General features: G+C 44.1%; 1 protein-coding gene across 1 annotated transcript in view; it reads left to right on the top strand.

Annotated features, from left to right (window-relative positions):
• The window catches only part of NFATC2 (nuclear factor of activated T-cells 2), an 84,831-nt gene that overhangs the window by 45,534 nt on the left and 11,375 nt on the right, over positions 1 to 27,922 (top strand). Inside the window, exons 7-9 of the mRNA XM_017815355.1 lie at positions 8,050 to 8,105; positions 9,031 to 9,157; positions 10,708 to 11,403. Coding sequence (XP_017670844.1) covers positions 8,050 to 8,105; positions 9,031 to 9,157; positions 10,708 to 11,403 — 879 coding nt within the window. The remainder of the gene's footprint in view (positions 1 to 8,049; positions 8,106 to 9,030; positions 9,158 to 10,707; positions 11,404 to 27,922) is intronic.

Raw genomic sequence — 27,922 nt, 5'->3', positions numbered from 1 at the left:
GTTGCATTGTGTTTACTCCCATTTGTGTACTGGTTACTGCTGCTCTGCTGTCAGTGATAGGGGAGTTTCGTGTTTCTCTGGGAGAGAAGTGCAAATGGACTGTGATTTCCCCTGCCAAACTCTTCTGGTGGCCACATGGACATCGTGAATCATCGCTAGGACAATGTGGGTGGTGGAGGAACAACCCAAACAGAGCGTCCATCCTTGGAGGGGATCCATCATAAATCTTTCGGTCCATCCACGCAGTGCAGGGAGAGGAGGTGGTGCTCTCTGTGCCCTTTGAACTGATGCAGCTGCCAAGGCCCCTGAAGAATGGATGTTCAAAGTCCCTGTGACAAAATAAATCTTTCCAGCTCTAGACTCAAGCAGTGGTGCTTGAATGTCTGCTGGTTTCAGGAGAGCTCACCACAGGGCAGGATCAGGACCATGATGTTCAGTGTGTCAGTGATGAGTTGAGGTTTCATCTGCACCTGCCTCCATACCCTAGAAACAAACCATGGAGCATGTGCCAGTGGATTCCAACATCCAGGAGTCTTTCAGGGCAATTCACTGTAGAAAACTGTGGTGGGATGGCATCATGGCATGTATAATGTGAGTAGAAGGTGGCTTGTGTGTTGTTTTTGATGGTAATGAGGAGCCAGGGCTGCTGGTCATGTCATTTGTGAGAGAGGTGAAAGGAAATTCTAACAATGTCTACAGCAACATTCCCTTTTTTGTTGTGTCCAGTCTGAAATTCTTCACCATGCCCCAGCCAGGGAACTAAATCCCTGTTTGTAGTCTGACAGTTCCATGAATGATCCAAAAACTCCAGGAGAATGCAGAAAACAGCAAAGTATTTTCAACACTTAAGCCTCTGAACTTAATAATGTGGAATTAATGGTGCAATTTTCTCAGGCAAACTAAAGATTTAAAAAAAAAAAAAACTTTTAAAAAAATTCATTTTTTTCCCCAGGTCCATCCAAAAGAGGGTTTGCTATTTGACCAAATAAACAATGTTAAATATTGAATGCAAGCACTGATTTCTAAAATAATGGACTTAAGGAGAACTAAGAGGAGCAGGACATATCTTAGAACAAGGCTAATAATGCAGTGATAGATGCAATCCACTGCTGAGCATGCATTAAATGTAGGTTTGAAAGGCATCTTATCCTGAGATAAAAATCCAGCATCTGGGGAAAAAACCCAAGCTACTGGTTGATTTTTTTAATGGGAAAGGCTAGGGAAAAAAGCACAAATATTTGGTAATAGTTACAGAGTTAGCAAAAGTGAGTGTGGTACTGTAATCTTAAATGGTTCAGTTTGTTTGCAATACGTGAGGGTCTGTAGAAAGTATATTAAATAAATTTGCTGCCTTGCTATTTTCCTGACAGTTTTGAAAGAGCACAATCCCTGTTCCACTCAGTCTGTGGCTGGAGTCCAGCATGTAAAGCTGGATGCATATCCCATCCACCCTAAACCTGCAGAGTGATGGGATGGACTGGGGGAATAAATTACTGATGTCTCTGTCAGGAGTTCCACCTGATTTTTGCATTAGCCAGAGGTGTCACTGTCCAGGTTCATCTCCCTCCTCAGTGCACTGAAGTAAGGCAGCAGCAAAGTGGGAGTTCTCTCTGCAAGAAGGTGTCAGAAGTGGGGAGGATCAGGGAGGTTTTGTTCTCTTTGAGTTTCTTTTCTGTTCTTTCTATGCAGAAGAAGGAGGTGTCTCAGCAAATCCCACTGTTTGTGAACACTGAAGAGCAGCAAGTGTTAATCAGGATTAGCCTGGTTTTGCTGTGCAAATTAGAAAGTTTCAGGGTAAACAGGGCACCTTCTGCTTTTCCTTGCTGTTATAGCTGCTAAAACCCAACAAACCTTTCTACCCAAAGGTTTTCCTCCTGGCTGAAATGTGCTGCCTGCCCCAGGTGTTCTTGTAATCCCACGGGACAATCACCAGTCATCTAACTGGGGATCCCAGAAAAACACTGCAAAACAGGAAAAAATCTAAGGATCACACACACAAAAATGCAGGAGAGTGTGGCTGCAGAAACGGAGTTGCCATAGCTGTGAGAGACTCAGCGAGACAGGGTGGAATCCAGTGTTTTGGAAGGTTTCCCCGTATGACACAAGATTTTGGAATTTTACAGCTGGTAAATCCTTATTAACACAGGCAGCCACTACTGGCCTGGATTCCCTGGCTCACTGTTTACTATGGGGGCGCCTGATGGAAGATTGCCTGGTCCTGATTATTCAGCTTAATTGTTTAGGAAGAATATTAAAAAAAATAATAATAATTCTTGGTATAAACAAAGGGCAGAGAGACAAGCTCCCATCACCTGTTGACAGAAAATTGATCGTGAAGAAAGCTGGCATGGGGAGTGGAATTCCCTGTTCTCCCACTTAGTCATCGCATCCTGGTGTGACTCATTTTATTACATGGAGGTTCCCAGTGGTTTTATTTTGAGAGAAGCTTTTGTTTAATAATTTATACACACACACACACACAAACACACACTTATAATCTTAAAAAAACAACAAATCTATTCTGATGAATTGGCATAAGGAATCATTTGGAAGAGCTCTGGAATGAAATACTGTTCCTGCTGCTTCACAGTTCAACTACTGTATTTATGTTTTATTTTAATGTCAAATGAATTCCTCAACAATAGATGGGGAGAAATCTCCTCTAGACTTGTTCTCACTGTGCAAAATGTCAGATTTGGGGCTGGGCTGGATGGTGGATGACTAATCCATTGCCCTTTTACCTCCTGGACCTTGACTTGTATCTTTGGCCTTGGTGACTCAAACTTATGTCCTCAGTGAAATGAAGGCACTGGGCTCTGCTAATAATGAACAGAGCTCCATTAACTGCAGTGGGCAGTCTTGCTTCAGAAAGAAAAAGAATTACATAAAAATGAAGCTCAGAAAAAAATCAGTTATTCGACTTTTCCTGAGTTTTAAATACATTCGTGCCATGTTTGCTGTAAAGTTTGAAAATTATTCTGAAATAAGAGCTTAGAAGGAGACAACTGCTTAGAACCAGATGCTGAGCAACCTTGCACTGACATGGAGCAGAATAACTTCCCAGCTGACATCAGATTTTGTCCCTGAAAAGGGCAGCAGAGATGTTGAGTGAGCATTCCCTGCCCTTAAGGTTTCCACATCCCAGAGTGGTGTCTTTTCTGTTGGAAAACATTCGTTGCTCTTTCTTTTGTTCTTGGGGTGGCTCTGAAAAACCTTGTCTGTTTTCCAGAGATGTCTGTCATCTACTGATAAAAGCTGACAGAGATAATTGTTGTGCTTTTTTGGAAGACCTTCCAAGAAACACAGTGAATAGGGAGCCCTGCAGGAATGTGTAGTTGCAGCAGCTGTCCCAGCAGTTACAAAGCTCAGTTTCCTTGGGGAACTAGCATGGTTTGCTGCCTGGGAGAAAGGTAACAGGTTGTTCATTAAGTAATTTGTGTAATGCTTGACTGAAAATCAATGTACGTTTTCAGGCATAAAATCATATGCAGGCATAGAATCCCATACAGAATCAGCACAATAGTATATTTAGTCTTCAGCTGGAGAGAACTGCAGAGAAAATTTCCTGAACCTCTCAGTCCATCAGTCATGCTTGTTCAAATAAAGCAGTAAGTTTGTTTCTCTGCGAGTTACTGACCCCAAAGTCATGAGTAAGGGGTCGTGAATAATGTGTAAAGGCTGTAACTGGTTCAGAAAACCTTTAATTGGCTAATTAAAAAAGGGCCTATAAGGGGCTGCAGAGAATCACCCAAAATGTTCCTAATGCAGGCTGACATTTTGATTTTCCCCAGTTTGAAGCAAGACTTTTGGTATGATCACAGTTTGAGTTAGAAAGGGTAGAATTACTTTCTTCCAACAACTCATTCATTCCTCCAAAGAGTGCTGACACAATCAGATCTCTCATCAGGGTTTAATGCTAAGTCTCATAGCCCTGAAGCAGCACAAAAATCTCTATTTCCTGAACATTTCACTGACCTGTGGTGTTAAAGACTTGCCAACTAAGACAAACCATTAAATGAGCAGGGAACCACAACAGTAAAAATACTGCATGAGGCAGCCATGGCTGGTAAGACCTCAGAGTCTACATCCAGAAATATTTTATCGTCTTTAATGGAACTACTGCTCTTTCCAGAGGCGCAGATTGAATTCTCCATAGTGGAGTCAGAATTTGAAAGATGCCACACACGTAGACATGGCACCAAATTCCTGTGTGATCCAAGCATGTCCCAGGACATCCCTGCAGTGCCCTGGCTGGTGCTGGGGCAGCCCAGCACTGATTGTGGCTTGCTGAGCACACCCTCTCTGTATTTCTGTGCTTGTGCTCTTACAGTGTTTCAGCAGAAATGGTGCTGTTGCTCTTTTGCAGTTTTCTTCCCTGTCCATTGTTGAAACAGGTCTAATTATAGCAATAGAGAGCTATCTGTACTTGTAGACTTTAGATTAAATTATTAGTCAGGCTGGGGTTTAATCTTCTCGGTTTCCAAGCAGGAGGGAACCAGTCATTTGTCCCGTTTGTGGCATGACAGAATTACAGGGTAATTGAGGCCAGAAGAGACCTCGGGAGGTCGTTGAGCACAATCTCCTGCTCAAAGCTGAATTCGTCTGTGGTGCTGAGGCACCACCTGGGTTGTGACACTGGCACTGGAGAGAAGAGCCCACCACAGTTCACCCAAGTTGTGACACATGTTTTGGACTGGGGGTTGTGCTCTACCATCACATCAGCATTATGACTTTTACAATAAGAATCTCGTTTTTGCAGATAACTTTCTTCAAACATCCACTTTAATTTCCTCCTAAGAGTATTCTGATTTCTGTTCATTCTGAAGATGATCTGTTGACAGTTTGGTGCAAGTTTTCTCTGTTCAAAATTTCCTCAGGTGATCCTTAGACTTCTCAGTTTATTCCTCCTACTCTCTGTTAATTCCCTGAATGTGCATAATCAAAAGTTTTCATTACCAGAAAAAAGAATGGGTTAAAGTAGGGAGAGATTTCTGAATGCAGTTGTATTTTTCATTTTATTCACAGCCTCCCTCATCCTTCTGCCAAAAGCTCACCATAATGTGTGTATCCAGAGTGGTTAAAGGAAAAGCAAATATTGATTGTCTCGAGCTAAAGTGAAGCAGTGAGACAGATGGAGCCACATCATCATATTTAAGCATAAAGGTCAGGGAGTGAACTGCAGAGTGGTTAAATTCAACAGGGCTTCAGTGCTCAAAGAACAGGGATTGCTGCTGCTGACAGATTTGTTAGAAACCTGTTTAGCTGCCACCAGTATGAATATATATCCAAACAGAAGCATCTATCATTGTTAGAATGATAGCCCCAAATACATTTATTTCTTGTTTGGTTAGACTTATTCTCACTCTTGATCCTCACAGGCTTTGGACTCAGGCTAAACATCATTTGATTTGTATGGTTGGCTTCATTAGCTTTTAGTGCAATTTCAGTGGCTCAGTTACTAAATCAAATCCACTGTGTTGTGGTTGCATGTGCTTCACAGGCCTCTGGAATATGGCAGATGACTTGGAGCCCCCTTTCTACTTTAGTTTATGCATTTTGGACCAACAAATCCTTTTGATTTCTACCTTCTTTGTGAAGTTAGTGCTGTTGTATCTGCACTGACTGTTTGAATTTAGCAGTACAGAAACAAAGATGAAAACATTCTGCCTGGAGCAAAACCAGTGTAAAATATTCCTTCTTGGCTGTCCTTCTTGTCAGGACATCTTCATATTGCTTTGCTGAGGCAGTTCTGATGTGTGTCTCTATCAGAGCTCATATTTTATGACATATGTGTTTCCTTTTCCCTCCTCTTTTCCTCAGAGGATTATAAAAACTTATACTTTGGGTTTCTTTTCCTGGAGCCTGGGGAGGTTCCTTAACACACACTGTGGTGGTTTCTTTTCGCAAAGGTCACCTAGAAGAGGAATCCCCCCACTGAGTATTTACTGCTTTGTCATCTGGACAAGTATTTGCTGGATTAAACCCTCAGTATTTTGGCTTCTCCCTTCCCTGAAATGTTTTCTGCCTCAACAGCAGTAAGATGCATTAATAGGGGTATAGACTGAATGTGCAACAGCCCAGAGCAGTGACCAAAGTGAATGCTTATGTTAAATTACATTAAATAGTGGAGTATTTTCCATCCCTTTGCACAGAAGTCCCTTGGGATGTGGGGTGAGAGCCTCACTGGCTCCAGTGACACAGCTTAGGCCATCCCAGCTCCAGGGCCACTCATCCACATATTAGTGTAGAAAACACAACTGACTCACTGGGGGAGAACTTGAAACACTTTAAAAAAAGAAAAAAGTCCAAGTTTCTTAGTGTCTCCTCCTGCAGCAGGATGCTCTGGGTGAGGAGCTGGAAGCCTGGGATCTCTCTCCCCCTCTCCTCCTCACAGGCAACTGAACCAAACTTTCAGCTATTCCTTGGTTGCCTCCAGTTCCCCAGTGGGAAGGATTGGGATGAGGAGGCCCAATCAGCACTGGGTGCCCACTCCTGCCCCACCACAATCCAGGTGCCCATCCCAAGGGAGGAAGGGACACGCTGTGGGTGATGCCCTCAAGGAAAACCCGTCTATCCCTAGTGTGTGCTCAGGGACCAGAACACAGTAGAGGTGTCTCAGGTGTGGGGTGGTGGGACAGGTGAAGTTCTGGCACACTGGGAAGGACCCCCAGGCTGAGAGGACACAGAGCTGGAGCAGGCAGGGTCCCCCAAGGGCTGTGTCCTGGCCATGGAGCAGCCACTGAGCCCATCTTGGGTTGAGGCCGCCTGGAGAGCCCGGCACATCTGTCAGCTCATTGTCTGGGCCCAGCACAGAACAAAGGGGAAAACAACAGAAAAAATGCAAAATGCATTTAAAAATACTCTTTCATTTCCCTTTTCGCCAGAAGCAGAAGTACTTAAATAACAGAGGACAAAAGCAGCTCTTGCAGAACTTCCAAGAATTGGGAAAAATAAAAAGTCCTGTGAGAAGGACTGTTTTCAGGAGACTTCCACTCTTATCCTGCCCAGCCTGGGCAGGCAGCCTGGGGAACCCCCAAAGAAACATGCCTGGAGTTGCCTCCCCCCTAAAGCAAACACAGCCTCAGGCTGCAGTATTCCCAGTCACGTCGGGGCCTTTGGAGACGTGTCCCCTGGTCATTCTAAAATCAAACTTTCAGAAAGGTATGAGGCAATTTTTATTTTCTTTTTCCCCCCATCAGTATTTTTCTTCTGCAAATTGCTTGCCTAAAAGGCTCAACGGAATATAAAAATCAAAGGGGTAAAGATTAAAATCTTAAAAAAATAAAGCGAGAAGGAAAGCATTGCTTAAAAATGTTTCTGGGGAGACAGTAGATTTAAGGAATATTTGTAACCAGATGAAGGACCCATTCATACACCTTTATGTATGAATGTCCTGTTACTACTGATGTACTCTTACAGCACAGGGGTTACTTTGGTGGGGTTCAATACAAGGGGATCAAATTTTATTTTCTTCTGTAAATACGGTTTTGTGGAGCTCAGAATGGAGAAGAGCTGCATGGATGTGATTAAGAGCAGAAAGAGTTCCAGTGGTTCAGAGGCAGAGGCTGTCACACATGCAATGAAGGGCTTTTACCCTGAGCACAGTGAATATTTGGTGCTTTTTAGGACTGTCGCTGGCATCCCATGGGAAACCATGTGGTCTTGGCTTAAAATGGCAGAAAGTGACCATTAACGAGTTATCTGACCTTCTGATGCCCTCCATCAGTCAGGATGGCTGAACTCAAGTCTGGTAAAAAACAGATGTTGCACCTGTGCTAAATATTTCATTCCTCAGTTTGGCTAATTTCTACATAAACATTTAATTTTAATATGTACCTAGGCTTTTTCCTGGCAAGAGAAGTGTTCGATGATGTGTTTAAATTAAATGCTGTTGCTTTTGGTTAGGACTGGGAAGGTGCTTGGAATTAAGTCCATTTCGAGAGCTTTGCTAAGTCGATGCCCTTCATTTGTATCCTTTTTTTTTAAGTCAAGTTCTATGATTTTAAAAGAAAAAATTACAGTGAGGTTAACATTGTGATATTCTTCTAGATGGGCAGCAGATCTGGGAAATGGAGGCAACAGTGGACAAAGATAAGAGCCAGCCTGTAAGTATGCAAAGCACTGGATGTCCTCTCCTCGAGCTTCTCAGAGAGCAAGTTGTATTCGAGGGGTAGTTTTGAAAGAGCGTCTCAAAAGCAGAAAGAGCAGCAATCTTGCTGCTGGGATGAACAAATGTCAAATGCTCCAGCAGTAGATGTGTTGCAAAAAGAGGCGATTCATTTAGCGGCAACCCACAGCAAATTGAATAACTGCTGGATTTTGTGTTCTTGCAGAAGACTCTATTGTACCAGCCCAGCCCTCTGCAGGATGCTGGCTGTCCTGGCTTCCTTTGCCTGCGTGGAAGCCTTGGGTGCTGTGCTCTTTGCAGGACAGGATTTGTCCTACAGTGTTTCGAATGAACACTGATCTTTCAAGGGAATGAGCCCCTTTGTTCACTTTGCTTAATGGGACCTTCCTGTAGTCAGTCAGTGCATTTAGGAGCTGCACTGACACTGCCAAGGGCCATGCCTGCCCTGGCGGAAGGGAACGGGAGACTTGCTCCTAATTTCCGTGGAAGTGGGATCCGGATATGTATAAGTGAAAAGCCTATAGAATGATTAAGTTCGTTCTGACAAAAAGAGGGAATTCTGTAGTGCACACTTGTTTGTCAAGCCTGGCGTGATTAACAGTGCTGCTGCTTTTATCACCATTTTGTGTGTTTTATTTGTAGCTGAGGCTTCTCTTTCCAAGTTCAGGACAACATCAAGTGCAGGAGAGGATTCAGTACATAGAAACCAGCTTGCCAGTACCAAAAATCTTTATCTTGCACCATCTGCCCTTTTTTCCTTTCTTATTCTCATACCCTTTATAGTGATGAAGGGGAAGATTTCTCTTCCTTTGATCCTGGACATGTAGCAAGGGGAGATGCACACAGACATCTCCAGTCAGCCTCAGTTAGTAATTCTTTGTTGTCACCCTCTGTTGTTTCAGAGCATGCTTTTTGTAGAAATACCTGAGTACCGTAACAAGCACATCCGCACAGCCGTGAAGGTGAACTTCTATGTCATCAATGGGAAAAGAAAAAGAAGCCAACCCCAGCATTTTACCTACCAACCAGGTAATTCTCAAGCCAGTTGTTGCCTAGCTCTCATGAGCAAGATTTGATTTTCTGCTGTGTTGTTTTCTTGCTGTTATTTGAGGATCTAAATGTCACTGATTTAATTCAGCTAAGTGCTCAACAACTGTTTGGTTTGAAGGATGCATGTGATTTATGATCAGGAATTGCCATGAATTTGAGGTGACAGTTGTCTTGGCAATGGGCTGATGTTTCCCCATTCACTTGAGGGAAGTTTGCCAAAGCCTCAGTGGGAACAGACTCGGTCTGTGGCATGGTATGACCCCTATGAAAATCATGAGTGTTGCCTTCCCAGCTGACATGTCCAGCAGTAAGATAACATCAGATCTGGGAAACAAGGCCTTGGTATGGAGGAAGGCAAGCAATATATATTCTTCAGGACAAGGCTGGTGGAGAAAAATATGAATGCTTTTCTGATGTTCTTCCTCTTGGGAATTGGTCGGCCATGTCACAATAAATGCAATAGGATTACTAATGAGATTCCCAGAATTTCTCAGCTTTGGCTGAGAGAAAAATATTGTGAGAAAATCAGAGTATTGTGTTTGTGGAAACCAGAAAGCATAAAATACCAGATTTTATGCGAGCTTCAAATGATATCTTAATTTGACTTGTCTCTAAGGACAGGCAAACATTCATTCTGATTCTTATTTTGGTCTCCTCCAGCCTGAAAATCTCTGGTCCTCTCCCTGAATTTATGAACCAATCACCAGTGTGAAGGTTTTGTGTAGTTGCTAAACTGTTCTGCTTTGGAATAGTATTGAGAAGTCCACTTCTATCTCAATACAATCCTTAAAATAGACTACTTAGGGGAAGGAATCCTTACACTTCCGAAAAACAATCCTTTGGCATGACCGTTATATGGTTTCCATTGTATGGTGTTTCTGTAGTGAGTTTTGGGGAAGATTCGACAAAAAAATCATTAGAGATGTGAGAATTTGCCTGTAGAGGACCATCATTTATCCTACCAAGATTCACACAACTCTCGCTAAATCCTGATCTTTTAGATGGTGATGTCAGAAAGATCTTCAGTTCTCAGCACTGAGGAAACCACATGAAGCAAAGGAGCTAAAACAACAGCTCTAAAATAGTTCAGCTCTGCCTTTGGTGTCTAGCTAAAAGTTTGACAGAAAAATGAGGAGTTGCATATGTCACAGGATTTCTATTTGTTCAGTCTTCCTTTGAGATGGAAGGACTACATGAAACACCTATGTATGGCTTCTTATTTTGCATGTGTTCCAGAATGGCCCTTAAGTGAATGAAAATATGAGCTGAAGTATTGAATTTTCCAATTTTAGAAATTTGTGGTTAATTAGTACTTTAAAGATTTTCAAGAACCTCTTAGTACAGAGTGTTTTCAAGAGAGACTCTGCCATGATTGCATATACGTGATGCATTAAACTTGGTGCCTGCGAGATACGGGTTCACACATGCAAATCTTGTAAATGGCTTTAATCTCTAATTACTTCAAGGAAAAACCTCTCTGTTTCTCACCAGCTCGTTACGAATAATGTCCTTTGCATGCTTTATTCTAGTACCATCAATCAAAACAGAGCCCATTGATGACTATGATCCAGCCATAATCTGCAATACAGTACACAGTGGTCTGGGAACAGTAACACAGCCTTACTATTCACAGCACACAATGGTCACCGAGTCCCCTTCCTGCCTTGTGCCCACTATGGCCCCTTGCCAGCAGTTGCGCTCAGGCCTTTCCTCTCCTGATTCTCGATACCACCAGCAGAACCCGGCCGCTGTGATCTACCAAAGGAGCAAGAGCCTGAGCCCCAGCCAGCTGGGCTACCAGCAGTCCAACCTGATGGCTGCACCAGTTGCCATTTCAGATGCCCACAGGTCAGTGCTGGTGCACGCAGGTTCCCCAGGCCAAACTCCGGCGGTGCTCCACCACTCTCCAGGCAACCAGCAGTCATCTCCTGTGATTCACTATTCTCCAACCAACCAGCAGCTGAGGTGTGGAAGTCACCAAGAGTTTCAGCACATCATGTGCTGTGAAAATTTTACATCTAATGTCGCAAGATCCAGCCAGCCCCAGGTCAGTCAAGCACAAAGGTTAAGCCCGAGCTCGTACCCGACGGTGATTCAGCAGCAGGCAGCCTCGGGCCAGCGAGCAGCAAAAAATGGACCACCAGGGAGTGACCAGAAAGAGGTGCTACCAGCGGGAGTCACCATCAAACAGGAACAGAACCTGGACCAAGCCTACCTGGATGATGGTGAGTGCCTCACTTCTCTCTTATGAGTTGGTTTGCTGGAGGGAGGGGGCAAGTTTAGAGCTTCTGAATCCCACCTGTTCCTCAGCGTGGCCTGCTTTTGGTGGGTGTGGATATTTGCTGTTTACTCATGGCATATTTGAATCCTGCATTTACATTCTATTATATTGGGTCTTTCATTAACTGCATTTTTGGTAGATGGTGATGCACTTTGGCAGCCAAGCAAAGAAACAAGTGATCTGCAGAATCCCTCTGCTTCGTGCCATGGGCTGAGCTGTCAGGTTTAGCTGTTGCCGTTTTGTTTCCATTTGCCAAAAGTTGGTTTGGAAAATGGTGACTGAAATGAAATGCACTTTTAAATTAATTTTTTATAATTATTCAAATCAGGGCAAAGTCCACTTTGTAAAATGCCCTTGTACATTTTGTACAAAAAAAAAAAAAGCCCATTGAGCAGTCTATCAAGGCCTGTAATGAATGGGATAGTGCTGCAGGCAAAACTATTGCAGATGTTCTAGATGAACAGTGGGACATTGATAAGCAAAACAACGCTGTTTCTTTGTTGTGAGCCAGCTGATTTAGCCCTTAGGAATGAATATAAGTTGGAGTAAAGCTTTCTTTGAACATACCCTGCTTATTGTTAGGTAGGCAGCTATTGGTGATCTGGTTGATTGGCTCTTTTATTAAAGCATGTTCCTTGCAGAAGGAAATCAATGCAAAATTAATAGTGAGGCTGGACACTGTAGTCATAAACCCAGCATGGATTTTAGTGGGAGCAGAGTGAGGTTGCTGGATATATTGCTGCAAATACTGGATGTTCTTATGTAGGAAGTACATACCTGGTGGTCACAGATGGTAACTGCTGCTACCCTCCCAGTCTGGGCAATCAGATCAGGCATGGCTTGATCTTGTAGATGTGCACCATGATGTGCTGTAAGCACACAGAAGTTTGGGATTTTTACTGCAGTTACTCACCTGGAGTTGTGAAATTGTGCCCATGAAGGTTTTACTTTCTGCAGTTTAGGTACTGAGTGTGCTCTGTGGCTCTGCCATATACAGTCTTCATTGCTGGGCAGAGTAGAGTTTGGATGGTTTTCTCTGGTTTTCTCTTTGTCTGTGTTTGAAATGTGCTTGGTATAGCTTTAGTGCCACCACAGTAAAATCTGCAGTGTTTTTACTGGTCCCCTTGTCTGAAGAGTGTTGAATTGTATTTTAAGAGTGAATTTCATTTAGGAGATCCACCTCCTATTCAGGGAATTGGGCATGTAACAAAGCAAGATAGAATTTTTAACAGGAAAACTGAACACTGTTGTTTAAGGCACTTTTAATATGACAAGTTGAGAGATTGTTCCACATTTCTAAAAATACTTGGTACAAACCTTGTAAAATAAATAAAAAAATAAAGAATTCTGAAGTGAAAGCTAGCAAACTTCAGAGTCAAGCCAAAGTCTTTTCCCCTTAAAAGAACTCCCCAAATGGACTGCAAAATTAATTTCACTGGGTTATGAATTGGGCCAGTGACATCTGACTGCAGCACAGCTCACAAGGGATGTACTCAACCTCTGTGCTAAGAGGAGACATTAGGCAGAACAGCAGCAAGTTAGTAGTGAAATTCCAGGCTTCTGCTTGGCCGACTGGAACATCTTGAATTGATTTCAAGAGATCAGTTTATCAATTATGCCACCCAAGTCAGGGCAGGGGAGATTGGTCTCATGGCGTCTCTTTACTGACCTCAGTGAGTTCACATCAGCTGAAAGTGTGACTTGGAGAATTGGGATTTACTTTAGGACTTTGCAAAGCATTTTGTTCTGAAATGTTCAGGACCTGAATTGAAAAGCCACTTTGTTTGCTGCTGAGGAAAAGTGACTCAGAATATAACAAAAGCTATGTTTTTCCTGACTAGAAAGTTTGGGTTTGTGCTTTATAGCATTAAAAGAAAGCAAACCCAAAGGATTATGGAGGCTTTACCCTCAAATCCCTTTTATCCAGACGGCTCTTCTGAGATAAAGTGAGCTGTTAGGTCTTGCTGGGGTTTTCACGGATGGATACTGAGATGAAGGTTACCCAACCAGGCTTGGCATGAGCAGCTGTGGTGCTGCTGCTGCTGCACAGGCTCTTGGGCAATCAGTGTCTCGGTGTCTCTCGCTTCCCTTCACTCCTCTTCCCTTCCCCCATCTTCCCCCTCCCTCTTCTTTATTCTTCTTTCTCCATATTTCTGCTGAGAGTCCAGCTTTCATCCCTTTGCTGTTGTGACCTCCTCTCATCAACTCTTGTCCGCTGTCTTCATGGTTAACACACAGCCTTGGTGTTCTGGGCTTTGTTTCTATTCTGAGCTTTGCCACAAACTTTTTAAGTGCTGTGGGACATGCCCCACTCTGTCAGTTCCTCATTCCTGAAGCTGGTGCCTCTCAGCGTGGGCATGCTGTGCCAGCCTCTGAGCTCTCCTGGAAGTGACCATGACACACATGACACAACATGACACAACATGACACAATTACTGTTTCTCTTTACCTCTTTCAACTTCCTCCTGCCACTGCTGGCAGGACCTGTCATTATTTTCTTCTCTTCATTTGTCCTTCTTCCTGAGACCGTGGTTTGGTTGTGCTCAGAGCTTTCACTGCTCCACGGGGCACATAATACTGGGCACTCAGCACACTTAACCTGTCTACATCCTACCTTGTAAAGATAAGAACTGTTTCCACCTCTGCAGGAGCTGTAGGCTCTCGAGGTTGAATAGCACCAGCAGCACAGCCAAAACATTGTGGTCCTCAAGGCAGGTGATGGCAAGTATTTACCTGTCTTCTCAGGTGGGTTTTGCCATGTGCAAGGACCTCTTTGTGTAGAGCTGCTCAGCTGGTACCATCCATACTGGCTGCCTTAATGACAATGACATCAGTACTCATTTCTGATGGTACTGTGGGTGTAGAGACCTGCCACGTGCTTTCTTGGAAGGAGGCACTCGCCCCTCTTCTCCTCCTGCTGGTGCTGCCTCAGAGCAAGAGGTGTCTAACCCAGCCCATGCAGCCCTCTTGCAACTTCCTGCCTTTCCCCTCCTAGACAGAATTACAAAACAAGTTGTTACTGGAAGGAAGGTTCCAGCCATCAAGGCACCCATTAGGGACTGATGCAAGTTCAACATTGCCACACATACATACATACATATATATATATATATATATATATATATACACATAGTCCTCCATATACCTCCACATTTCTCTATAAAAAGTAAATATATATTTATTTGTAAATTTTGATGCCAAATAGTGTAAAGAATCTCCAGAGGAAGGGAATATGAAAAATCGTCAGGGAAACCTTTGTTACACATCTGTGCCTCAGAGATTGACTTTGGGAGTGAAGATAGGCCATGTTTAGGAGACCCTTCAGGATGCATTAGGTGTCCAGATTAGTGCTGACAAGCAGTGATTAGCTTCAAATGCAAGTGAAAGCCATAGGATGAGAGAGTGATCAGCACATTTCAGCCGAGGCCTCATCTTAATATTATTCATAACCAAAACCACCCACAATGGTAAAAGTTACCCAAACAACCACAGAAATATGTTGACAAATAGAACTTAGTTCTCCCATGACCTTCAGAGCAATCAGATGAACTATTTAAAGCACAAACCCAGCTAAAAATGTAGTTATTTGCACTGGTCATGCCCTGGACTGTCCATGCTCATGCTGCAGAGACAGAGGATTCCTCTGTAGCCCTGGGGAAGCTGCTCAGCTGCCATGTGCCAGTTCCCCATCTGCAACTCAGAGATACAAGGCTCAATTCCGCATACAGATAATGGACATACAGCATGTCTTGAGTGTTACCAACTTGCCTACCTTAGATTTAGTTCTTTTCGGTTCAGCTGTCCTGCTTTTTACTTTACAAATTAAAATGATTGTCATTATTCAAACAGTAACTGTCTAACCACATCTGACACTCAGAACTGTCTGCTTGATACAGCAGCTCTAAATTATTTTTGATGCAGCAGTAATCCTTCTTGGGGAGGAGAAAAGCAAAGCAGATGCTTGTGGTGGTTTATCAGGCTGATGATCAGCTGAGATGTTTTAATAGTGAGCTCAGGTATTTCGCAGAAAATTTCAGACATATCAGATATTTCTTTAGAAAATGGATCTGCAGTGGGGGTTGGACTAGATGATCTCCAGAGGTTCCTTTCAACCCTCAGTACTCTGTGATTTTGGGCCCCTGTGTGCGATTTGATGCTTCTAAATCACCCAGTGCTTTCAATCACCTTCACTGCCAGCAGTGGGTTAATTTGTGCAGTTTTGCTCCCCACACAGGAACCATTGCCCTGACCATGGGTCTCATCCAAGACCACTCAGAGTGTGTCAGATCCCTACATTTTCTTTTTTGTGTTCTTTCATTCAACAACAAGAAAAACCCTGTAAAAGTCTGTCCCTAATGTGTCATGAAATTCAAATCCCTTCTGTCCTTCATGTTCAGCAAGAAGCTTTCTTTTCTGACCAGCTCTTTTCTCCTTAGGCCAGTAGCTGTTAGGGACAAGGCTGGGCAGGCTGAACCTTCAGGAAATCCCCGGTTTCCTGGGGATCCACAGAGCAAAGCTACTGTGTCAGCCCTGAGTGTCAGTCGGAGACTGAGCTCATTTTGCCAGCTTTGGTCCCTGACAGCCCTTGGGACTCTGTCTCAGGTGCTGGCACGTTTTGAGCATCCTGCTCACCCTGCCCAGCCCCTGCAGATGGAGGAGGTGGCACAAAGCCAGCTCTGTCAGCTTGGTGGCAGCTGGGGATCCCCCTGTGCCAGGGAACCTCCGCTACACCGGGAAGGCAGTTTGGGGCCCTCCATGCACCAGGGCAGTGGAGCTGCACAAGCCTAGCTGTGGAGAAGCTGCTTTTCTGTCTAAATGCTATTGATTCCATCCCCAGAAAGCACAGAATATGGTGGCTTTAGGAGCATGTTTTAGTTTGGTTTGTAGTTGTTTTCATCATGTGTCCATGTGCAAAGCAACACAGGGCAGAGGGGGAAATGTTCCTGTTTCCTGGCATTTTAGACAGGAGTGAATTGCAAACGGGCTGGGGCTCAGTTCGAGCAGCAATTTGCGTCCAAAAAAGCCACGCTCTGTTTTTAATTAGAACTACTTTTCATAGAAGGTGTGGTCACTTCTGCTCAGGCAGAGTTTGACTAAGAGTGAAGCCTGTATGTTCTCCAAAACATTCTGCTCAAACACTCGAGCAAATCTATGTATTCATCAGACTCATTCTTGAAGCTCTGACTCACATTATTACGGATTTTCTGTTCTCTTCTGGGACCTTACAGCACTCCTTGGGTACACTGCAGGCTTTATTTTTGGTTCACTGCTGTTGCAGGTTTGTGTGGTGTTACAGTCTGCATGCCCCAGTCATATGTCAGTCTTGCTTTTCTAGAAGCGATATAAAAAGAGAACAAAAAGGTGGTTCTGCTCCCAAAAACCTGTAGTTTGTTGGCAGGAAGTAGAAAGATCAGCATACCAGGAGGAAAGTCTGGGTTGAGTCTGAGTTTGGTCTTTCAGCAAAGTATTTAACTTCCCTGTACCTTAGTTTACCATTATTAAAAAGTATCTTCTTATCCTTCCCTCTAACACAGTTAAGCATTTAATTCATTCATGTTACTAAAACCCACATGGATTCTCAGAAAAACACGTAAACTTGCATACCTCAATAAGAACTAAGAATTGTAGTGTTGTGGCTGGCTCCATCTGATCTTCTTCACCTCTAGAAACAATTTGCTTATAAAAAGTTCAAACAAATCCAGCCCCGTTTCAAGACTGCCCTTTCCTCAGCAGCCTTTCTGAGCCGCTGTTCCTCTGCCTGAAAACAAAGCGAGAAAAAGAAAAACCCATACATCCAAAATCAGCAGCGGAGGAAGGAAGAAAATGAATCAAGTGATTAAAACCATAGTTCCACTGGCACCTCTTTGTTCTCGAGCTCAGGAATCTTTAATTGGTGCAGTAAGTGCCCACAGGCAAGTTGTGTTACAAAGCGTTTCCTGTTCAAAGGAACATGCAGACTCCATTAGGAGACCACGGGCACGGCTGCCAAGGGCTCACACTGGATGGGTACGTGGACACTGCCTCCATGGGCACAGTCCCACCAGGAGCTGCTGCACCAGGACAAGAAACCCCAATTCCAGCGATTTTGGGTGGAAGGCACGTGCCCGTTTGCAGGCTGGACCAGCGGGCTGTTATCAGCAGAAAGCACCCAGTTTTCAGAAGGCATCAAGCGATTTTCAGTGATAGTTTTGAAATACTGACAAAGAGTTACTTGAAAAAAAAAAAGAGAACTTGTTCGTGCAGTTGGGAATTGAAAGCTTCTAAACCACAATAAAGTCCTTTCCCAGACTTGCTGTCCATTTACTCCAAGCTCATGGCATTCCTTAGACAGTCTGAATCACAGGCAGCAGACAGCTCTTATAAAGAAGACCATAGACACCCATCTGTTGGAAGACATCTGCCAAAATAGACCATACATTTACTTTTATTCCTTCAATCCACTTTCAATTTAAAGGGATAATAACAATAACATTTTTCAGTCCAGTGACACTATTCATCCAGTGCAGAGAAATGAATTAAAATTATTCCCCTGCAGAAAGAGGCAGACAAGCTTTTCCCCAGCTCTCACAGATGGATGAAGTGGGATCAGAGCTTTTAAGGGACTTGCCCAGCTGATGCAAAAAGTCATTGGTAAAACTGTGGCTTGCCTGGGGTTTCCAGACTTCCAGGACCCCCAGCTGCATCCCTAGCACAGATGTGGGGGTACCAGAGGTGTGTGATGCTGTTGTCCAGGTCTGCAGGAGCTGGGGCAGCGCTGGCCGTGCTGTAGGTGGTTAAACACGTTATACTCAAGGGAGGGTTTGGCAGAGCTACTCTTTCCTTCTTCTGTCCTTCCACAGACTCACTCCCTTCACGGTGCATGTGTCAAAGAATGGCACGTGCTTTCTAGAAGTGAACAGTTGGTTGCTGGCAGGCAATGCACTGTCACAGAGGTCAGGTGTGTCTGTTAGAAACACTCATTTTTGGGGGCAAAGCCTGAGACAGAGCAAAGCTGTCATGGGAGCAATTACAGGCGGTAAGGAAAATGAATCACTGGTCTTTCTACCAGCCAGGAGTGACACTGCTTGCTTTACATGGAAATTCTTTTAGTTCAGTCAAAATCATAACTGTTTTGACAACAGTTTTTAAAAGTGGGGACTTTGGAGATGAGAAATGTGTAGCTAGAAAATGGCTTATAACAAAACTATGCAAAGCAGAAAAGGGGGTTAACTCTTTGTAGCGCTGAATTCTCCATTTTGTGTTGAAGCAGAGAAGTGCTCTCTGGAAACCTTGAACAAGGCTTGTTTTACACTTTGGCAGATCACCACAGAACTGTGCTGGTTAAGGTGGTTGGGTTTTGGTATTTTTTTTATTTTATTTTGCTAACACAGCTATTATGGTCAAACCCCTTGTAGAGACACAGCTCTGCTGGTGTAAAAACACTGGAATCAGCACAGCTTAGGCCAAGTCAGGGAACCACCAGCAGCTCTTCCACTGGAGGCTGTTGTACTGGGATCACTGTGTCTGCACTGGAAGGAGGGTTTGTACCAGCCCTGCCAGTGCTGCTAAGCTGGCTAAACTTGTAGGGGCAGCTAATATAATAAATACAAATATAAGGTGTAATATAAGGGATTTCCACATGGACAATAATTGCACTGCTTGCTTTGTGTGTTCACCACCTCAAAATGAATCCTGGTGTTAGTAGCTCCCAGCAAAGGTGATGCAATGAGCTGGATTCACTTCTTAGGAAGATGCTTTCCCTGACAGCTATATAAGGAACCTGCAGCTAGGTGTGTATTTGTCCTCACAAACAGAGAGGGGGATAAAATCCTCTTATCTCCCCTGTAGAAAGAGCATCATGTAATTGAATAAGTATAATCAGTGAACTGGCTTTCATCCACGTGGCAACTCCAAGCTTTTGCTAATTCTTTGCAATTTCATTGTAATTCTTGCAATATTTATAGCAGTTTAAAAGTCCCTGTGCAGGTGATTGCAGCAAAATACAAGAGTTATTTTTTTCTTAATGATCTTTTCAAGTTTGATCCAAGAAAAACCAAAACAGTAAAAATAAAAACCTTGATGCTTTAGTCTTTCAAAATCCAGGCAGACAAAAATGATGCAACTTCAGGGGTGGAGATTTGATTGCATGATTTTTAAGCCAGTCTCATGATTGGAAGCCTGACTCGGGAACCCTGAACGCTGGGGTTTGGCATTGCTGCTCTTCACAGTTTCATTTGTAACAGATTGTGTTAATATTCAGAAAGTGCAAAGGTGGGGAAAGGGATCTTTTCACCCCTTAAAGCTCAGTATAATACTTGGGAGGATTCAGCTCCTCCTGCAATGGCTCACAAAAAGGCAGCTCAAGCCATTTTTGAGATGCACTTCTCAAGTCTTGGGAGCAGCTGCAAAGAGCTTTGCTGCTTTGAAAAGTTTGGAAAACATCTGCGCATTTCTTTAACTATTGTGAAATAAAATGCCTGGCAAGAATAACCATCTTAAAGATCTACAATCTTTTTATGGTGCAAACTGAAAGCCAGTTATAAAGCCTTCTACTGTAGAAAAATGCCTGGATTCTCAGCATTATTCACACAAGCAGAACTTTTCCAGGTCAGGTCACATCCTGCATGGATAGTTGGTGGGGGACTTTTTGTCTCTTTTGTCTCACAAGAATGCAGACCTAAAGGTGATTAATTTAAAACCCATTTTTCTTCCACCCGTTTTTCATACTTTTTTATAAAGAATACTATCACTTAAAAATCTGTGGCCATTTTTAAATTAAAAAAATGAGGATGAATCATCTGAATTTTCCATCAAGTTCATTTTCTTATGAGAACTGTTTAAGTTGTGAGAGCTACTTTTCTTCCCAGCAGAAGCTGGTAGGGCCTTATGCTGCCTTGTCATTTTATAGTGCTGTTTATTTACCAGTTCCAAGAGACTTCTGTGCTCTAATTTGGAAGCAGTATGTGTTTAGAGGATTTTAAAAGCAGACTGGACAAATGTACAAGAATACAATCCTGTACTGGCTATGAGAGGTACTGGATGACCTAATAGGTCGTTCCAGCTTCCCTGAGTTGAAAAACAAGCAGCACGTACGTAGTCGAGCCAGCAGGAGAGTCAGGGATTGGGGAAGAAGAACAAATAGTTGAAGACCATAAAACTCCCTTCCCAGCAAAATAACTCCTAATTTGAATTTTCAATCCCATCCTGGCTTTCACACTCTTTCATATTCTGTAATATAACACTTTCTGTGTTCACCAGGAAGAAAGCAGAGGAAGGTAAAAGCCAATCTAAAAATGTGTAAACAATGCAGTTGTGTCTGAATCATTGCTCCAACTCCTCATGCTTCAGTTTTGCAAGCACGGAAATCTGGGCGTACATCCAGCTGGGAATTTCACAGATGACTCCTCGCTCTAAAAGGGGTTTGCACAAAAACCCCAAATCCAAGTGCTCCCAACTTTGCATTCTCCTGTGTAGGTGCACATCTACTAGAAGTACTGAAGTCTGTTTGGAATTAAAACTCTGATCTCCATATTTGCATGACTAATGGTCTGCAAATGAAAACTTGGTCTTGAGTTGGATTTAACCAGTGTTAGGTATAAAAGAGTTAAATCTTCAGCTACTGTTAACTAGAATAAAACCACTGAGGATCAAAGACCTTCCACAGGGATGCCCATGTGACTCGGCAGAGCAACACTTTCTGACTCAGTGAGAAACTAGTCTAATACTTCCCATCTTCCTGCAGGTTCTCCTAATCCACACAGTTCCCATTTTAACCAAGCCGTGTCCTTTTGTGGATTTTTAATTTGGAAACTTTGCATTCCAAAACATAGACTGCCTTCAGCTGAACAAACACTATTTTTTTAGTGTGAGATCGTAGTTAAACTAGATGTAGTGAGAAAAGTATTACTGACTTTGCCCGTGGATGTTGAAGTGAGTGACAGGTTTGCATCTGAGGGAGAATTTTTCTGGATGGATAATTGTCAGGTGTGGAAGTAAAGGTCAGAACGGGCTGTCTGTGCTTCCACCCAGCCGTGTGCTTTGGGCCGTGGGTGTTGGGAGGAGGCTGGTTGTGTGCCAGAGCTGTTTGTGCACCAAGCACTGCGTGACCACAAAACCTTGAGGCCCTGCAGAAATAGTCTGGTGACATCACTGCAGAGTGACAGGAGTTTGTTCCTTTGTCAGTGCTTACGTGGTGAGTTGCTCTGACTTTTTGCAAGGAGCCTGAACCTCCACTTTCAACATGCAAAGAATAACTTGGCCCAGGGCTAAAGTAGCAGTAAATTAGAGGAGTGTGAGTTTGCAATCATTCCCTCTGATCATCTCTGCCATGGAAGTTTAGTCAAAGATTCCCAAATTGTGGTGTGGTGTGGTTTGGTTTAGTTTGGTTTCTTAATGATGAATGACTTAATCATCTGTGAATGAATCGAGTCAAATGTAGGACAAATAGTGAGACACATGAATGACTCTTATGACATTTGCAGTGTCTCAATGGTTGCTGGTTTATTTAGGTGGTTTCTAAGTCTCTTTGGAAAGACTGAGAATGACTAAAAGAAGGGGGAACCACTTCAGAAGGACGGGAGTCCATGGTGAAGGTATTGTGACAGTTAAACCTCCCTGGGTTTAAATATTTGTCATTATGAGCAACGCAGCATCGGTTATTTTGTAAGATCTCAGTTCCAGGAGACTCTGTAGCCACAAGGCCAGAGGAAGCTGGATGATGTATCGGACATTACATTCCCTTTATGGCCAAATACCTCCTGGTGCTCCTGCTGGGTCTTCATCAGCCACTTCTGGGCTTTCAGTTCTTATCAGCAGGCATCAGGACTGTTCTTCTAAAGTATCTGTGAAGGTCCTGACTTTGAAAGGCACCAGCCCTCAGATGCTCTGTGTGGTTCTGGTGCATCCACAGTGCCTTTGGCCACAGCTTTCCAGGGAAGGGGCACTGCTGGAGGCACACAGGGCACTGCTGTCCCTGTGCTGTAATCACAGGTCTGCCAAAGCCACTTAAAAATAGGGGCTAACATTTCTGTAGGTAAATGGTCACCAACGTAGGAACCTGTCCTTAGGACTTGGAGAAGTGCCCCAGTTCGAGCCACTGGAGATGAAGTCATTATAATTTTGTACAAACTGATGTTTGCGAGGGCTGGAAATACTCTGCACACACTGGCCACTCCAGGCATTGGCAGGACCAGGGAGAAACTGGCTTGGCTTAAACAAGAACAGAGGCAAACTGGGGGGGAACCTCTAGCAGCTGTGGTTTTTTAATTACATTTTGTTTTGTGGGTCTTTTTTCCTCAAAATTACATTACATTTTCTCTTGTCTGGTTTCTTCTGCACACATGTTCATTTACTTTGAGTGGGGTGCTGTGTTCTTCCTCAGAAAGCAACCCAAGATTCTAGCATCAGAGATTCCAGCAGGTAGACCCTAGGGTGAGATTTTCAGCTAGGTAGGCTGGGTTACAGGAGAGCTCTCCTGAAGTCATCCTGCAGCTTCTTACCTTCTACTGTAACTTCTACTGTGTTTTCAGATATGTGTGTCCTTTTTTAAAAAAATGCCATTGATTTTTATACAAATTTGTCTCCAGGACAAATTTTACAGGCTATTATTAAAATTAAACATACACCAAACTGGTGCTGTATCTCTTTTAGAAGTTAATATCCCTGGACCTTTGTTTTATACTTGATTACATTTCATAGTTCTTCTTATCTTCAAAACTAGTGCAAATTTTTGATCAAGATTAAGACTTTCCAGCAATTCAGATGGTTCTGGTAATGGTCTTGGTTTAGATACAGCGTTAAGTGCTCGTCCAGCTGTTTCTGCCGTGAAGAAAAACGTCTCTGCTTTTCAGAAACTGCTGAGCACGAGCGTCTCTGCAGAAAGGCTGAGAGGAACCTGTGCCCTGAGTGACATTCCAGTGCAGCCCTCGGGGAGCCTGTGCAGATAATCTGGCCCTTAATCACGGTTAGACTGTAGTATTTACTAGCAGTTCACAGATTGTGGTCAGTAGAACAAGGCACTCATTTCCTCCCGGGTAGGCAGCAGCGATGCACACGTTGCCGGCTGGGTTATTCCAGGAAGCGCGTGGTGCCGCACACAGGCATCGAGCTGGGGCAGCTCAGCCTGGCAGCATCACAGGCTGTGGAGCGACAGTGGTTAGTACAGGGCAGCCTCTCCCCGGCCCCTGCACCAAAGCTGACTCTCATGGTGCCACACAGACCAAAACCTCTCAAGGGCTTCTCTTTTCAGGACGTCCGCGGCGTTGAGCCGCCAGGCAGATGCTCTGGTTATCTGGGGAGTCCCTGTCTGTGGCACACAGACAAAAATGCTCTGGCAGACAAATCAGCGAGGAAATTAATTTTCTTGTCTTCAGCAAACAGTGCTCACCATCAGCCTGGACAGATCGAATTTGTTATGATAGCAAAACAAGTTCTATGGAAACCATTGTGAGCCCCGAGTGAGGCTGCCCAGGAGAGTTGGGGAAAGCCGCTTTTGTTTGTTGTGCTTGGCATCGTTTTGCTTTGGATGAAGATGCTTTAATTTTGTGGGGAGACCCAAGAGAGCATTCCTGTTTTTCCATACCAGAAAGCCTTCCAAGCTGGCATAAACGTCCCCTCTTTCCAGCTGCTCCTTTCCAAACACACTGTGCCTCCTAAAGATAGTCTTTACAGTGGCTGGGGCTGGTGGAAAACATGAAGCCTGCATGGATTAGCAGAGGAATTCATTTGGGCTGACGAATTGGGTTTCCCTCTATAAACAGCACTAGTGTTTTCATCTTCTGGACAGCACAGCAAACTTCACGTCCTCCTGCTCCTCACCCCGTCCCTCCCGTGCTGTGCAACGCCTGCTCCCAGCCGTGGGGAAAGGCACAGCAAGGCCTGCTCAGGGGGGATGGAAAACGTGTCCAACGAGGTGTTTTCAGCTATCTCCCCTCTCAGACAGGTTTTTTTTCCAACCCTTAAAAGAGGTGGTAGAGTTATTTTGTTGATTTTTCCCAGTTTATTTTTCTTTCCAGGTAAAAGGGAAATTAAAGTAGTCCCTTCTCCACTGGTTTAGTGACATTACAAGCAGCCCACACTATGTATTCTCTTTTGTACTTTAACTTCAGTACAATGCGCTTATCATTCACAGGAGTTAGGGATTCTTTAAAGAGGATTTTCCCTGTCTTTTCCAATCCCAGGGCTTTGCACAGCCCTGCACAGCGTCACTGCCTCCTGGGCCCATCCTGCCCCTGCCAGGGAAGCATCCTCAGCACACCCCCGAGCAACTCTGCTGCTCTAAATACACTTTGGTATCCCTTATAACTTGTTTCAAAGCTTACTTGGTAAATATAATCATCAAGGGTTATTAATCACCCAGTATTGTTTCCATCACTGCTTAGGAGGGGAAAGACATGTCAAGGCCAGTTACTTGATCAGGGTGGATTTAGTGGTGTTTTGTATTTACCTGACTGTTCAGAAATGGATTTTATCCATGTCACTGAGTAACTGAGCATGGAATTAGAGTTGTTATGGATAAAAATGGGGGATTTGGGATTCAGCTGTAAAAATGAAGAATTATTTAAATGATAAAGCCTTGTCCCTTAACTAATCACCATGTTTTCACATATATAACCCACACCCCATTGAAAGTTTGTTCCTTGGAAATAAACCTCAGCAAGCCCCCACCTCCTCATAACACTCTGCAGTCTCTCCTGCCCTTTCAAGGCAGTCTGGTCCAGCCATTCCCCACCTCTAGCAGGGATGTCTGCTCTGGGATAGAGGGAAAGAAGAGGGGATTATTGTGGCTGAGAGAGAGAGCAGGCAACTAGAACAAGCACGGGAGGAGCATCCTGGAAGTGCAGGAGTAAAGGCATTAATTAACCCTCATTCATGTATAATCTGCCCTGTTGCTGAATCACAGTCTTTTTATAGATGACATCGATTATACTCATGACAATATGGAATTTAAAAAGAAAAATAACAAAAAAACGGAAAACCTGAAAGTGAATAGCAATGGAATTTTATTGATTGGTTTAACAAAAGTGTTCTCTCTGCCACATCATTTGATATAGATACCTGCTTGTGCAGTTCCTGATTTCCACACTCATCTGGTGTGATTGCAATAGAGTTAAGGATTCCTGTTCTTATTAGAGTGATGAGGAAGCTGCCCAAGGGGAGCCCCAGGGTGCTCTCAGGGGATGAGATGCTGGCCAGGACATGGGCTTTCATGTCTAGTTGCTTTAGGCAGGCTCACTGGCTGCCAGGGGTTTGCAGCTGGAGCATCAGCCACACTGAACCACACGAGGAAAACAAAACGCAGCAGATTTCCAAAATACTAACAGCTGGATGCAGATGACATTTTTTAATCAAGAGAAAAAAAAAAAAAAGAGCCCAAAGCAAAGCAGTTGCTCTTGTGTTGCTCTCTGGCCCATTCTGATGCTGTCCCCACACAGCTCAGGGCCAGGCTGGGGCACAAGTCAGTGAAGAAGAAATGCAGCTGGGGGGTGTTTCTGGGGCATCTACCACAGATGATGAGAAGGGGAGAGTGCCCACTGGAGACAGTCACCCCCCTTGAGCCACAAAAATTGCCTGTCTTTGTGGCCAAAAGGTTGCAGCTCTATCTGTGCTTGTTGTCCTTCTGATCTCAGCCAGGGTGAGCAGTGACCAAACCCTCTCTGGAGACTCTGCTGGCTGTTGCTGTTGACAGTGGTGATTTCCAGCCCAAATATAGACTGCAGAATTATTTTCAGTGTTGATTAGTCATGTTGAGGGGTTGATTACAGTCATGTTGAGGGGACCCCGAGGAAAGCCCCGTGGTGTGACCTGTGTGTGACACATCCAGGGAAGAGCACAGTCCCACCCCACCCCCTGTGCCACGGTCCCCAGAGGCAGGTTGGCTGCTGGCTGGGCCATGAGACATAACTGAGCTCTGCTTGGCAGGGCTCTCCCAGGGTCACTGGTTGCTGTCAGCTCAAAATGGGGGCAGTTTCAGTTCTGTGATGCTCCTTCTGCCCTCTCCCAGCACCCAGTGTACCATGAACTTGCTCTGAAGTTATCAAGACTTAAACGCCCATTTAAAACTTCAGCCATCAGACCTGTTCCCAAGTCATAGAGCAGAGATTATGGCAGTGCTGTGCAGGGTCACTCCTTGATGAGGATGATAGAGAAGTCACATCATGATGTTGCAGCATCAGTCCTCATGGCAATGCTTCAAGGAACATGCAAGCAGTCAGTATTACCTCCCCACCCATGAGTCAGCCCTTAATAGTACAAAAAACCTTCCCATCTCTACTTGGCATCCCAAAGGACAACCCCCAGTTCTGATTGTAGGGCATCCTCTATTGGTGTTCCCCAAGATTTTTTCCGTTTCCTCTTTCAGTGACATGTTGGGTACAGATCCCAGGAGGTGACATGTGCTTGTCTCCTGGTGTATTGGATATTTTAAAAAGTGGCTAGATATCTAATCCACAGAGATTTAGTTGAGAGCTGGCTACCAAAGTACCTGCAGAAATCTGATAGAGGATATCCGGTGGCTCCATATGGTTTCACTACACTCTGTGTGTTAGTTGGGGTATTTTGTTCCTGTTGGCAGCCACTCTCCTTCCAGGACTGCTCAGAAGGAGTTATGGTGATCTTGGCCTTCAGCTTTGCTACTACTGTGTCTTCCAGCTGTCTGTGGCTAGTTCCCCAACTGCAGGACAAACAGTATTCCCATTCAATCCATGTTCCTGGCCGCAGGGATGGCCTGCCAACTGCTGCTGAATGTGTGCTCTAGTCAGATGAGATCATATCAAACGTAAGCAAGTTTTGTCTTTATTTTAGGCAAGAGGGTGTTTTATCACGCTGTGGTTCCAAAGCCTTCATTGTTAGGTTGGAATTCACCCAGGAAGTGTAGCAATGGATGGTTAAATGCAAAGTAATAGGTTCAATATGAGCCACAAGTACAGAGCTTGTGAGCTGGCTGTGCAAACTCGTGTGGAGAGGAGAACGTTGTCATACAGCTGGTGAGAACTTGGGAGTGATTTGGATAGTCTTGCCAGGTACTCACAGCATCTCGCACTGTGCCCCTGAGACACTGCCGTGAGCACAGGATTTTACCTCCTGCCTGGGCTGTGTGGGGATACACGCAGCCCTCAGACCTCACAGCTGGAAAATTTGGGATGGCTCATCATTAAATCCTGGGAAGGATTCCCTGGGGGAGTCTCTTTGGGTGGTTGTTCCTACATCTTGATCTGGAATTGGGGTGGGAGATCTGGAAGTAATCGAGGGCTGATTTCTGAACAAATGTAGGTTTTTGCTGTTGTGGTGAGGTTGGAAATTGCCCAACCTCGATAGCACCGGCTGCGCTTCAGCTGAAGGGGAGTTACCCCACAGCTACTGGACATCAAGGGGCTCAGTTCTAGGTCTGGTAATTGATATCTCCTTTTCTCTTTTCTTTTTCTTTTTCTTTTCTTTTCTTTTCTTTTCTTTTCTTTTCTTTTCTTTTCTTTTCTTTTCTTTTCTTT

The sequence above is a fragment of the Lepidothrix coronata genome, unplaced genomic scaffold, assembly GCF_001604755.1.
Source record: "Lepidothrix coronata isolate B3197 unplaced genomic scaffold, Lepidothrix_coronata-1.0 Scaffold49, whole genome shotgun sequence".
Taxonomy (NCBI): Eukaryota; Metazoa; Chordata; class Aves; order Passeriformes; family Pipridae; genus Lepidothrix; species Lepidothrix coronata.
This window is presented reverse-complemented; position numbering and strand designations above follow the sequence as displayed.